Here is a 15,658-nt window from a genome sequence, read left to right on the forward strand (position 1 = left end):
GATGTCTATGCTTCATTTACATTAGTTTCCTAATAAGAAAGTCGCCCAGCTATGAGCAGTGTTGTCATTTTATCTGTCAATCAATCAACCACTCACTTTGTGCTTACATATGGCTGTTAAACAGTACATTAATAAAATGTCTAACCTATGCTTAAATGGAAAAGCACATATAAAACAAACATGACAACTTAGCTACAAGTGTATTATGTAAACATGTCCAGTTCACATTCTTAAAACATTACAATTTCAATATACATATTATATTCTGCAGGGTGGTTGATGTTAGGAAGGGCATCCAGCTGTAACAACTATGCCAAAACAGACAGTAGCTTGGTGTAGTCTTCTACCTGGCCAGCTCTTATCAAACTGTCCAACCCATGCCAGCATGGAAGGTGGACGTTAAATTGTGTTGAACAGAGGTGATTGATATACTAGAAATATAAGTACATTTTATATTTACCAATACTACCAAGATATTAAGATTCATATATTTGTGTCAATAAGGAAATAATGTTTGCTTGAGACATAAAAGACACATGGGCATCTTAGATACACCCCAGTTTCAGCAGCAGATATTCAGGCAAAAAATGTTTTTAGGACATAATTTAGGCCCAAATTCAAATCTTTGATCTGAGGGGATTTTATTTAATATATTTTTTTATGGAAAAAAAAAAGGTGCATCTTATATGCCATCAAATGCAGTATATATATTTTTCAGTTCTTCAGTTTATTTTAGACACCATAGCTAAGGCCATGCTGGGGCACTGCCTTCACATGTATTCTCTCCTTTACACAGTTCACGATTTCTTTCACACTATGAATCTCATGAATGCAATTGTGCTTTTAGACCTAGTCTCATGTTCATCTCAAGAACACCATGTTATATTTAGAATTATTATTGTAGAGAAACTTTAAAATTGGGATTGAAAATTTAGTCGTGTGAGCCAAACTATCTACAATGCACAGTAACAGAAATTTGCTCTTTTCTCTGTCATTATTGTTAGGGTATTCGGTGAAAATATTAAAAAATTAAAGTTATATATATCATATTTTTACAAGGAAACAGTTGATAGAGACTTCAAAGGTTTGGCTTACTTGCTTATCATTACTCTGATGGCTCAAAATATGCCAAAACTCAGAAGTTAGTCAACATTTTCTTTGTAAAATTACATATGATACTTTACTGGAAACTATTGAGGAAATTTAATGTTCAGCTGTTTTTATATATAACTTTACATAAAACAAACATCAAGAGGTCTATGTGCATGCATGAGCGCATGCACTTAGATACTTATGGTTCATGTCTAACACAGAAAAGGGAAACAATTCATGTATGGTATCACTCATTTGGTCACAAAGAAAGACACACACACACACATCTCAATAAAGATATCTACAGTTGTGTGTGTATGTGCTTTTTGTCTTTGGGATATGTGTTTCTACCTTTGCAGAATTCAAGTTGATCACTTTTAAAGTGATAAGACCATTTTGTTTAAGGAAGGAAAGCATTTGGTGGCTTGTAAATTATGTTCTTGGATTTGTGAATTATCTATGTCTCTCGACCTAGTTGGGAGGCTCTTCAAATACTTCATGTTCCTAGCAAGATCAAATACTTCAATCTTTGTTATTATTTTTGCAAATGTTTAGATGAGAGATCCACAAAACCAGAGTGGCACAGATGAGAGAAAAGAATCAGAACTAGCTTCACCGTTTCAACCAACCTTTTTTGATCCTGCTTTGAACATTGTCATAGTATTGCTATCATACATAGTCAGCAGTATTGGTGTGTAACAGCCATTAATAAGAATATTTATAGATGACCTGATACTCTCGGTTGGACTTGAGAAGCTTATCTCATGGACAAGGCTCAGCTTCAAACCATCAAAGTTAATGCCCTTTGTCCTGTAAAGAGAGAAAGTGATTGAAAAGTTTCACTTGACTTTATCTATAACCACCATCCCAACATTGACAGTGCAACTTGTCGGGCTTGGAGAAACTCTTTAACTGCAACCTGAAGGGTATAGTTACCATCTGCAAAACAAGTAGGGACTTTAAGAATTTAAGGTTTGGGTATACATGCACACCATCTTGTGCAGGGTTTTATATCCTCTGTCACTCTGTGATGTCAGTATATCAACTGCGGAAACCTCAGAGAAGATTAGCTAGTTGAGGAGGTGACAAAGCTTACCAAGGAGTCTAAACAGCATTGTTCTATACAGAGCCACTAATGTTCTACAACTTCCCTTCAGTAGCCTCACAGAAGAGTTTGTGGTGACATGAATGAGAGATGCCATGAAGTATAGAGATTCCAGGGATACTAAAACAGCAGCACACAGCACTGAAGTTTGCACATGTTGGAAATGGAGTGCTACCAGATTTGCTGATGGCAGAGGAGCCTGTTATGGCAGAAGATTGTTGGGACCATCATGATAAAGTATTCAGGCTTCGAATACTTTTCAATTTGCCACATCAGTAACACCACAAGAAAAGAATGACACCTCTGTGAAGTCTATGCAGGCATAGTGGAAGCACAAGCTCAGCAAGATGATAGAACTTGGCCAACTAAGAACCTGGACAAAGTTGGTCAACTTACTGTATTGGAACATTACTTAATCAGATTTCCAGTGGGCTAACAACCAACACATTTTTTTCACTCAGCCAATATTTTAACGAAGTATGTTTATTAATTTGCCTGCTTATGTCAGCCTGACAATGTTTTTTTTTTCTCATTTGTTTTCAGTTATGTTGCTCCAAAATTAGCACTTTATTTCTTTTAATCTAACATCGGTTTAATGTTGGGTATAAAAATGGTTTCAAACCGTTAAAGGAATTAATTTACCATAATTACACTGAATGCAATATAAGGAATTTGGGCCCACCAATCTTTAGCAAGTTTTGCAGAAATTGAGGAAGCAAAATGTATGTGTGCGTGTAAAGTATTTATCACCTTTCTCTGAAGTATATTTGGGTTTTTGCTCCTCAAGAGAAAATATATCTCAAAAAAACTACTAACAGTCTGCAATTTCTTCTTAGTTGGGTCCCATAAAGTATGTTGCATTTGGAACCATTCCTGTTCTTTCAGTCAGTACTCTGAAGAAATCATCTTCAGATTGATTTGGAATGTAGTCTATGTAGAAAATTGTCTGAAACCGCATAAATCCAATGTGTTATTAAATTTTCTGAGTTGGTATTATTCTCTTCGTTTGCTCTGAAGCAGTCTTTGATGATAATGCTGAGAGGAAACCAAAATTGCTTTGAGACAGCAAATATTTTCTTATCTAAAATTATTTCATGAGAAATAATGCATTGATTTTTTTTTCTTTTAGGCCAACTTTACTTGCGAAATCTGATGCCAAGGTAAGTATTTTTTCCTTCTTAATCTATCAGTCTTGTATCATTTTTTTAAAAATATCATACAGGAGAAATAGAAGTATTTTGTTATTCATATTGAGTTGTTGGGTTAACTCTAATAATTACATGCTTATGTTTTATGACAAAAGAATATAACTCAACATACAAGGCAATACTTCAAAGAAGTATCCTAGCATGACTGCAGTCCAATGACTGAAACAAGTAAATAATAAAAGATACTAACCCTGTATCTGTCCAGATTACTTGCAGAATAATGTGTAGGCATAAAACATGAAAATTAAAAGAAATGAAATATCTTAGCTGGGATTTTGATTTCTGGTTAACTGGTTACAAACTTCTATTTCAAGTTTCTTGCTCACCACTCAGAAGATTCTGTGATCTCATTGAGATAATAATATATGTGTATGCATCCATTATAGAACTTTATATCAGTCGTGTGATGCAAATTTTGACACTGAATATGTCTTTCACTTCAGCGTCGTTTTCTGTATTATGAAGACCTCTTTATAACACCATCCTGCCAAGATTATCCCTCAAGGAATTTCAGTTAAATGTTAAAAATTTTAAAATTACAATTTTTTTATTCATGGTCTTTTAGCTAATATCAACATAATCAATATTTGGAATACATGCCCATCCCATCCTATTATATATATGTATATTGTGTTTGTGTGTGTGTATATATATATATATATATATTAGGTGCAAGCATGGTGATATAGTAAGAAGCTTGCTTCTCAACCACATGGTTCTGGATTCAGTCTTACATCATGGCACCATGGGCAAGTGCCTTCTCCTACAGCCTTGGGCCAACCAAAGCCTTGTGCCAACCAAAGCCTTGTGAGTGGATTTGGTAGACAGAAACTGAAAGAAGTCTTTTGTGTGTATATATGTGAGTGTGTAAGTGTGTCTGTGTTTGTCCCTCCATCACTGCTTGACAACTGGTGTTGGTGTGTTTGCATCCTTGTAACTTAGCAGTTCAACAAAAGCGACTGATAGAATAAGTACTAGGCTTAAAGTAATAAGTCCCGGGGTCAATTTGTGCGACTAAAACTCCTCAAGGCAGTGCTCCAGCATGGTCACATTCAAAAGACTGAACAAGTAAAAAATGAAAGAATACCATTCCAATCTCTGTTTCTAAAGGGGAGATAACCACTCTGAAATGCATGCATCTAACTGTTTGGTTACTGGGTGCTGTGAACCAATGCAGTGTATTTATGCTTATTTTTCAAGAGAGAAATTTCCTCCATGACAAAATGCAGTGAATGGCTTTGTTACAGGTTCAAATATTCCTCAAGACTATTTGAACTGGTAACCAGTTTGTATTTATGAACATCACTGCTTAGCACTGTCACCCCATATATATATGTACATGCATATATATATATATATATAAGAAACATAAAATGGAGTTAGCAAGAGCCTTCATTCAACACAATGATCATTTCAATGCATCCTGCATTTGCCCTTTACGGGTGGGATATTGCACAGCTAGTTGCATTGCATCCATATTTGCAGATTGCACCTTGTTAGATACCACGTTTTAAATAAGATACTTCATTACATATACTGAGTTTTGCTTGACATGTTGCGGTCACTGACAGTGGATGGAAAACATTTCTGGGTTATAACCAGTTGATGGGTCTAGCTATAGTTCAAGGTAAATACATAACAGATTAGAGTAATACGAGAATAAAACATGACAAAGGATCCAAATTAAAAGATCAAGTGAAGAAGGATAGTTTTACACATGTTGACACATTTAGACGTACACACACACACACACACACATCCCAACTGCTCGCACTGTTACGGAAATGTCACTGAAAGCGGTCATAAGCAACCCAAATGGTCATATTAGAGGCAGATATAATTAGCATCTGCCCCCCACTGCTGATCAAACAGTCTACAGTCAGTTACAAATAACTGAGCCGACTTATTCAGTGGTGGTTTTGGCACATTGTATATGTGGTTTATACACACCCACATATACAAGCATTTGTCTATATAGATACACACATGCTCATACATACATTTATATATATATATATATATAAGTTAATCCAAACATGAAAACACAACGAGAAACACAACAACACGAGGAGGTGGAACAAGTATAGTATTATTGGACGCTCAGGAAAGAAGGAAAAAAAAGAGGGTTTAACGTTTCGAGCAGAGCTCTTCGTGAGAAACATAGGAAAAGGAAAGATCCAAAGAAGGGAAGACGGAGGAAGAAAAATCCCCAATGGTACACATGTGGTCACATTATATATATATATATTTAGCAATGGTTTCACATATACAAAGACACGTACTCATACATATATTTAGTGGTGGTTTGACACATGCACATTCACTGTTCGTATATTTATTTGCATATATATGTTTTTACTACATCAACATGCATGCCTACATAAGTATTTACATATACACATAGACACATTCATATGCATTTATTTATGTACATACCTACATCTATATGTATATATACATGCATATATGAGTACAGGACACCACAAATAAACGTAGAACACAACGAAAAACGAAAACATAAAACCAAACAAAGAAACAGACTTTTTTTAACAACGAAAAAACAGAGTACAAGACAAACAACAACAATGTGTACGCATTGAGTCGAAACAGGGACAGCTGAAGAAGGGGAATGTTCCTTGTGTTTTTTGTCTTGTACTCTGTTTTTTTGTTGTTAAAAAAATTCCCTTTTCCTTGTTTGGTTTTATGTTTTCGTTTCTCGTGTTCTATGTTTATTTGTGGTGTCCTGTACTCATATATGCATGTATATATACATATAGATGTAGGTATGTACATATATGTATGTATGCATATGTTTTATTTATTAAATTGTTATTATATATATATATATATATATATGCGCAGGGGTGGCTGTGTGGTAAGTAGCTTGCTAACCAACCACATGGTTCCGGGTTCAGTCCCACTGCGTGGCATCTTGGGCAAGTGTCTTCTGCTATAGCCCCGGGCCGAACAATGCCTTGTGAGTGGATTTGGTAGACAGAAACTGAAAGAAGCCTGTCGTATATATGTGTATATATATATATATATATAATATATATATATATATATATATATATATATATATATATGTGTGTGTGTGTGTTTGTGTTTGTCCCCCTAGCATTACTTGACAACGAATCCTGGTGTGTTTACGTCCCCGTCACTTAGCGGTTCGGCAAAAGAGACCGATATAATAAGTACTGGGCTTACAAAGAATAAGTCTCGGGGTCGATTTGCTCGACTAAAGGCGGTGCTCCAGCATGGCCGCAGTCAAATGACTGAAACAAGTAAAAGAGTAAAGAGTATATATAGTTTGTATGTATTTGTGCACATTGATGTACATGTATATATATATGTGTGTGTCATCATCATCATTGTTTTGATGTCTAACGTTCCATACTTGCATGGATCAGACAAATGTATGTTGGGGCAAAGTTTTCTCTGGCCAGATGTTGTTCCTCACACCAACCTTTGTTTCTAAATGCAGGAATAATCTCTCGGTCAATCAATCAGCAAACAGCCCTGATATATTTATGTGGAGAAATGGAAACAAACAACACAATTTGAATGCTCCTTGCATTTACAAAGCTCATGCAAGGCATGGCTGTGTGGTAAGAAGTTTGCTTCCCAACCACAGGGTTCTGGGTTCAGTCCCACATTATGGCAACTTGGGCAAGTGTCTTGCACCATAGCCTTGGGCTGACCACAGCCTTGTAATTGGACTTGGTTAGCAGAAACTGAAAAGAAGCTCATCATATATTTATGTGTGTATATATATATATATATATATATATATATATATATATATAGAGAGAGAGAGAGAGAGAGAGAGAGAGAGCATAGAATACCAGACTAAATAACCTCTGGAAAAAAAATAGTATAGGAGCTTCCAGGAGTGCACTCAAAAGCATTTCATATAAATGGACTTAAAGGTTGTGTGTTTGTCCTCCAACCACTGCCTGAAAACTGGTGTTGGTGTGTTTATGTCCCCCATAACTTAGCGGTTTCAGTAAAAGTACCAAGCTCAAAAAAATAAGCACTGGGGTTAATTCACTTGACTAAGAAAGTCCTATAAGCTGTTGCCCCAGCTTGGCCGCAGGAAAATGACTGAAAGGAGTAACAGGTAAAAGATATCAAGACGTGTCAAAAAGCCTGGACATACTTTTGTAATTGATTGCAAGAAAATGATAGCATTAATGAAGCGATTGTTTGCAATCTGTAAACAAACATGTTGATGAGGAAGTACAAACTCCCTCGTACAAATAGACACATGCACATACTTAATTTTATGTTGATCTATACTTTGTGAGTGGACACATAACAACAGAAGATGTGACCATTGGTGAGAAAGTCTTGTACTCTTTGCACTCAGTCCCTTGTGTTATTTGTTTTGCGCTAAGTTGCAAATGCTGCCGTATCACTGTAACCACCAAAAATTCAGAGAATTAGTGATTGTCCTACTATTATAACTATTAAACATGTCTCTTGTATTACATTAAGTGGATTGAAATGGAAAAACATCATTTTATCTTTTAAATTCAAATTACGATGAAAGTAAACAAAGTTTTCTTTTGAAGCGTTGAGATGTATTGAAAGATAAGGAAATAGCCGCCGACACATTTTTCTGTTCTGCAAAATACAGGTAGTTTATCCTGTTCATGCTACATTATTAGCATTATCCAGTGTTTGAGCATAAAATTATTTCCTTATTTTATCTTTTGCCTTTCAATCTTTCGAGGTTGATGAATTAAATACCAGTGAAACACTGGAGTTGATGTAATTGGCTAGTCCCTGCCCCAAAATTTCAGGCCTTGTGCCTTTAGTAGAAAGGATTATTATTATTGTTATTATTATTTCTTTGTAGCCTTCTGTGAGTATATCTGATGGAGAAGAGAAGCACGAAGAAGAAACAGCTTGTAACGATGAGGAATTTGAGAATGACGAAGGTCCTGATGTTGAAGGTTTGATAGATCGTATGGTAACCCTTTGTCCAAGAGCAAAACGACCTACCGAGATGCAAAAAGATAACCCTCCAGAACTTCCACCGAAAAAAAAGCATCACCAACAACAAAATGGAGAAATTCAACATAATACAGAAAATGGAAGTCCATTTTCACAAGAAGAAAAACCACCCATGCTACCTCCGAAGCGACGGGAGAAGAAGGAAGCTGTATGTTATTTTGTTTTGATTTTGATAAATCCTTATTTTTGTAGTTCCCAATTAGAAGGATTTCTGACATTTCAAACAAGCCATGCTAGTTAACAAAATACTGCTTACTTATAGATTACTATACATTTATTTCCATGGGTTACAGGAAATTTTGCCATAAACATTTTTGCCTTAGGAAAATTCATCTTTAAAAAAATAAATTGCAAAAAATTAGAGAAAGGTAATTGCTTTAAAATGATTTATCTTGTTTACAGTCTGCTTGTGTGGCTCTTACAGCCAAATTTTTTACGGCTGAAATGTTAATGGTGAATTTTCTGGACACAATTTCTATGGTGCCTGTTTTCATTTACGATGGTTGAGCATGTGAGGGTTAGCTGTTTTTGTCATTGCTTCATATGTTATTCTAGAAGTGGATTTGGCTTACTGAATTTGCTTTAAGATTGAAACAAATATATGGGAAATTTCCTTTTTAAACTGACTACAAATTCCATATTATCTCTAAAGAGACTATATAGCTAATTTACTGACTAGTTAAGACATCATTGCAGTTAGTGATATAATTTTAAGTATGAAACTGTTGGTTGAAAATATTCTTCTGGTTCAGATATTAATCTTTTATACAATCATTGGCTGTTTTATATGCATTGATGTTAAATTTCTCAGTTGTCCATTTGTGTATTGATCTGAGACTCTTCAAATGGGAAGATTTGAATGCATTAATAATAATACTTTTTTTTAATTGACTATATTAATTAATTTGAATCTATATTTCATATATTTTATACTTACCTTAAATGGGATCATCATTCAACGTCCGTTTTCTATGCTGACATGGGTTGGGTGGTTTGACAAGAGCAAGCAAGCTGGACAGCTGCACCAGGTTCCATGATCTGTTTTGTCATGGTTTCTATGGTTGTATGCCTTTCCTAACACCAACCACTTTACAGAGTATACTGGGTGCTTTTTTTTCATGCCACTGGCACTGGTGCTTTATACATTGCATTAGCATAGCACAGGTGTTTTATACATGGCAACAGCACAGGTGCATTTTACATTGCACAATCATGGGTGCTTTTTACATGACACCAGCATGGGTGCTTTTTATGTGACACTAGCACAGTAACACGGATGGTTTAGCAAAAACATATTTGTGTAAGTAGTCAGAGTGAGCTTAATGTGTGGGGTAGTGGAGATGAGTGGCATTAGGTATAACAAAAAGAGAGGCTTGAGTTATTAAGTGAAGCAAAGCAGAAGTGTTGTGTTAATTATTAACTTGAAGAAACAGTAACTATTATAGAAGTGGTGTATTCGTGAGCCAGTAGTAGTAGTGAGTTGTTGACAATCAGACAGCATTCGGGAAGCTGTGATGGGGGATATGACTACAGACTGTTTGTGCACTCTTGCAAATATGTGAGCAGTATTGTAATATGGTTTGTTGTATAGAGATAGGTGGGTACTGCCTCTCACACTATCTGATGTGGCGTGCCGGTAGTTTTTTTTTTTTTTTTCCAATGTGCCTGGGACCAGTTATATTTCTTAGTAATATTAATTTATACTGGAAACAATATATATAATGAATATAATAAAAGTTGACAATTTTTTTTCGTCTTATATTTATTTTGTAAACAGATAATACAATATTAAGCATTTTATGATATTTCTTTCTTTTCTGGAAACTCGCTGTGTACCTGCAGCTGATGGCTTGCAAACCACCACTTTGAGTAGCACTGGTATAGAGAATCAGTAAATGTGTGTAAGATTATGAGCAAAGATCTTCAGAAATTGTGAAAACTTTTATAGAGAATGTGAACAGTTTTTAATGACTCAGGCATGACTATGTAACTTGTTTTTAATTGTTTAATAGCAACTCCTTGCCTTGAGTCCTAACAGACCACTAGTGTCCAATTTGCTAGAGAGCCTTCCAAGCATGCAGTGGACTGATTGACCACAGCTGGACAGACCATGCCCTGTCTTCTCTCATGTGATGTCCTTGGTCATCATTAACAAGGATGGATGATATAATAATAATAATAATAATAATTGTTTAATGACTCCAGTATTACTATATATTGCTTTTAATTATTTATTGCTCCTATAAATTAAAACGTAACAACTGTTTGAGGGTGGCTGAAGATTTATTTATTTGTTTTTTTTCCAAACATTTTAGACTAAAAACCGACCCGTCAGTAATGGGCTTCCACCAACTCCAAAAGTTCATGTAAATAGGAATTTTTTTATTCTATTCGTTTTATGTGTACAATGTAGTATATTGTGTAATTCTGAGAACCTTGTCATAAAAAAATATGAAATGCTAATGACATAGCTGTTTAGATTATTAGATCAAGATGACTTAATAATTAAAACTTCAAGCAAAGATATAACAACTTGTGGCATGATATTTAAATCTTCCATAGAATATTAACTTTACTGCATCATACATCTAAGAATGTCAAAAAGTGTCCAAGTTCTTGGTCTGGTCAATTTATACATCACCCATGAATCGTGCCTGAAAGTAAAATGCACATTTAAAAAATTTTCTTCATAATTAACTGCATTTGTATTTCATCATCACCATTTAATGTCCATTTTCTGTACTGGCATGGGTTGGATAGTTTGACAGGAGCCAGTATGGCAAGGTTCCGCACAAACCCCCATTGCCTGTTTTGGCATGGTTTCTATGGCTGGATATCCTTCCTAGCACCAACCAATTCACAGGGTGCTTTTTTTTTTTACATGGCATTAGTACCAGTGCTTTTTATGTGGCACCAGCACCAAACAGGGTCACCAGATTTTTTTTCTGTTCTCTGCAGTACAAGTAATCAAAGGAAGAAATCATATTAACTCTGCAGAAATGTCCCATGTAGATTAACTGTAATTAGTTCAACTCTTTAGCATTCAAAACAGTTATATCTGGCCCAAATATTCTGAAGTTGCATTCCAATGTGGTCTGTATATATCATATATGAAGAATCCTCTCAGTAAAGCAGAAGTGTGTCACCCTTACTTGTTCAGCTGATTGTCCATATGTTGTAAGCCTGCTCAATCAGAACTGATCTCAAGCTACTCAACATTTGAGGTTCAAAGAGATACATGTACTAAGAAGCTAAATGTATTTTCTAAGACAGCAAATTATTGATTTAAACCCTGGACCCAGAGTCTCTTTGAAACTATGCTAGCTGTTGCAAAACCTTGTGTATTTATTGATGTAAGCCAAAAAAATATGATAATTCTGCATCAAAGTATAATGAAAAAAATTAAACACTTGAATAACATGACATTTAGTTCTAATTGAAACTGCCTTTTCCCCGTTGTCGTATATTATAACCATCACAGTCTTTTGAGCAGCATTGTAAACATTTCCTGTAATGTAATTTGTTGCAATGTATATATTTAAGATTCACACCACCCCCATCAATACTTCAACTTTTTCATTTTGTGTGTCCATTAAGGTGTGTTAAAAACATCAAAAAAACACACATGGCATAGTGGGTGGGATTTCAAACAAATGTATTCACATAGCTAGTTAAACTAGTTATGTAAATAGTAACAATAGAGTAAGTCAACAGCTTTCAATGACAAAGGCAAAAAAAAAAAAAAAGGCTCAGCTGCATGCATTGAGTGCTTTTATTCTCATAAATATATAGCAATGTATAATTATATGTGTATATCTCCAATTGCTGTTCTAGATGGGTGCCTGTTTTTCCAAAGTCTTTAATGGCTGTCCACTTCACATAATTTGTACTGCCAGCTGGGTTCATCCAGATACAAGAGGTTAGTTATATTTTATACCATTAGATATTGTTTAAATGTTTGTGTATATGCCACTTTTGGTCACTTTCAGCAATCTTTAAAGAGATGCACTATGAAGAATTTATGGCCGTCCTGGTTAATCTGCTTCTTTGCTAATAACAGTACTAAAAGTGTAATTAATACAAAAAAGAAAAAAAGGAAAAAAAAATGTTAATGAACACACTTGGTAACCTTGTCATCATCATCATCATTTAATGCCTGTTTTTCATGCTGGCATGGGTTGGACAGTTTGACAGGAGCTGGCAAGTCATAGAGCTACACCAACTCTATTTGTCTATTTTGGCGTGTTTTCTATGGCTGGATGCCTTTCCTAATGCCAACCACTTTACAGAGTGTACTAAGTGCCTTTTGTGTGGCACCAGCACTGGTGCTTTTTACATGGCTGCGGGGCACCAAGTGGCTTGCTAGACAAAGACTTCTCAGCTGAGAGATAATAGAGGGACAGAGATAGTTGTCTTACTATAGAGAGGATACTTGGCTACCCCAGTGGGACAGGGAAGGTGAGAGAATGGGATATTCCATAAAAGTGTGAGGGGAGATGTTTGGAGATGAAGAAGACATGACTGTAATGGTGAGAGAACATGGAGTGGATGGAAGGAGGGATATGGTAGACCATCATCATTTAATATCCATTTTCCATTCTGGCAGGGCTGGATGGTTTGACAGGAGCTAGTGTGGCCGGGGGATGCACCAGGCTTCAATTGTCTGTTTTGGCTTTGTTTCTATGGTTGGATACCTTTCCTAACACCAACCACTTTACAGAGTATACTGGTTGCTTTTTTATGTGGCGCCAGCGCTGACAATCATTGAGTAACTTGCAAGACAAAATACCCTTCAACTGGGAGGGGTAGTAGTTGTGAGGCTATGTGCCAGCTGATGAGAAATTAGACATATAGAGGAACAAGGCCAGGTGTCCTGCTGCAGAGTAGATACATGAATACTCCAGTTAAAAAGAAAGGAGGTTGGGTTAGAGAGTGAGATAAAGAGGGCAGGTAGGTCAGTAGTAAGAGAAAGAGAGCAATAATGAGAGAGATGGTGGCAAAGATGTGTCAGGATATGCCCTCAAGGGATATCGGGGACAGAGAGAATATATGTAAATATTATACAGCAGACTTTAGCAGAATAAGTGGCTATATTTCAATCTCCAATTAGAGCAGTTATGTTTTATTTATATTGTCACTGTATTTGGGAACAGCATGAACATCACATCTTCCTATTTCCCATCCACCGAAATTATATGGTTTGTAAATAAACAATATTTTCTACTTCAGATCAGTACATACTAATAGGAGCAAACGAGGGATTATACACCCTTAATCTAAATGAGTTACATGAGTCGTCTCTTGAATTAGTAAGTAAACTGCCTCATCATCCATATTTTATTTGTTTGTGTGTAAATTGAATGTGATAAAGCTATTTTGTAAGTGATTCAAGAACTCCTCTGATCGTATTCAATAAAAGAGGTAAAAATTAAGTGAGCACCCATCATTGAAGTAATTAGTCTCAAGACGACGTAACAAGCTACTTCAATGATGGGTGCCCACTGAAAAGATTAATCCTTTCTCACAGCAAATGATTGAAGAAATAAGTGAATAATCACTGCAAATTTTTGTGTGATATTTTTTTTAAAATGTGTTATAAATTTGGTTCATTCTTGTATCAGGTCATTCCATAAGTTCTGTCCGAATTTTGAATAAATAAAACAAGTGATCAAATGTTATATTTAATTGAAATTTAATCATCAATGTACTTTCCCTGATTATATCTATTTACAAGCTTTTTAATCCCATCAATGTAAAACTCTTTTGGTTTCAAAGCGAAGAACTCTGAAATGTCAGTTGCAACCTCCTCCTGGCTTGCGAAAGTTATGTCCCCCAAACGATTCTGTAAACTATGAAACAAATGGTAATCTGAAGGAGCAAGGTCAGGAGAATAAGGTGGATGAGGAATTTTTTCCCAACCAAGCTCTTCGATCTTCTGCGATTGTGTTCTTTGCAGTGTGGGGTCATGCATTGTCCTGATGAAACATCACTCCTTTTCGATTCACTGAAGCAGGTCTTTTTTTCTTCAAAGCTTGGTTTAAACGCTCTAATTGCTGACAGTAGACTTGAGCATTGATTTGTTGCATTAGGTGGTAACAAATCAAAGTGAATTACTCCTTTGCAATCCCACCAGGTAGAGAGAAGAACCTTTTTCTCATGAAGTTTCCATCTCAGTTGTGGTTGAGTTTTTCCCCTTTTAGCAAGCTACTGTTACGACGTTTAACATCCATTTTTCATCATTTTAAATATCCATTTTTCATCACCAGTCACAAGTCTATCCAAAAAAGGTGAAATTAGTTCACGAGAATGGAGAGAAGAGCAGATGTCAACTAGTTTAAATGTACACAAATGCATAAAAATAATTTTAAATTCCATTAGACATTCTAAAATACTATTAAATTTCATTCAATTTTAAAAAAGGTAAAATCGGACAGAACTTATGGGATGACCTGATATATGTCAGCAACAGTGAAAATTAATACTGAATGTAAGATTATGTGGTATGATCCTCAGCTATAACATATGCTATAGCTCGAACATTTGACATGTGTGTCACATCTAGTCATTCTACTTCTGTATTCCATTTGTTGACTTGATCAGAACTTAAATGAGGCTGCTCAACAACACCATTAACATATTGACAGCACATTGTGTTTCAGTAGTTTTTATAACGTGAAAGTAAAGGCTGACTAACTGAGATAGTATATCTGATTATTACTAACCAAATAAGTGGGTGATTTTGGCCTCATCACAAGTTCCATTTCTGTACCTTGTCTAAAACACTTCTCCCTTATTTTGATGCAAATAGCTGCTGTATCTCAGTACAGTTCACATCTCAAGTGTTTCTCAACCCTATTCCATATAAAATTTTGTTCTTAAAATTTATATGCAATAAATTGCTTATACATCTACAATGCACAAAATATTTTAACAGTTTTTTTTTTATACAGTTCCTAATAATATGTAATTATAAAAATATAATGGGAATTTTAAAACATCAAATGGCTATGAGGGTCAACCTGAGGAAAATAGAAATCAAAAGGATCAGCAAATAGAAAAATGGTTGAGAACCACTGCGCCATTCAGAAAAATAAAAGCATTATTGTTAGTTTGTCGTGCTAAATTCACGACTTATGGTCATGAATATAAGCAATGAGAAGTTGCTTTAGTGTTTGACCTTGCGCCACAATTCCCAGTTGGGTAGCTTTCTATTCCTGGCTGTAATTTATGGCTG

General features: G+C 35.4%; 1 protein-coding gene across 4 annotated transcripts in view; it reads left to right on the plus strand.

Annotated features, from left to right (window-relative positions):
• Positions 1–15,658, plus strand: part of LOC115217294 (mitogen-activated protein kinase kinase kinase kinase 5) — a 137,517-nt gene that overhangs the window by 104,406 nt on the left and 17,453 nt on the right. For all 4 annotated transcript variants that reach the window (XM_029786937.2, XM_029786939.2, XM_029786938.2 and 1 more), the window contains 5 exons: positions 3,327–3,357; positions 8,267–8,572; positions 10,740–10,790; positions 12,259–12,343; positions 13,654–13,733. In XM_029786937.2, coding sequence (XP_029642797.1) covers positions 3,327–3,357; positions 8,267–8,572; positions 10,740–10,790; positions 12,259–12,343; positions 13,654–13,733 — 553 coding nt within the window. The remainder of the gene's footprint in view (positions 1–3,326; positions 3,358–8,266; positions 8,573–10,739; positions 10,791–12,258; positions 12,344–13,653; positions 13,734–15,658) is intronic.

The sequence above is a fragment of the Octopus sinensis genome, linkage group LG11 (assembly GCF_006345805.1).
Source record: "Octopus sinensis linkage group LG11, ASM634580v1, whole genome shotgun sequence".
Classification (NCBI taxonomy): domain Eukaryota; kingdom Metazoa; phylum Mollusca; class Cephalopoda; order Octopoda; family Octopodidae; genus Octopus; species Octopus sinensis.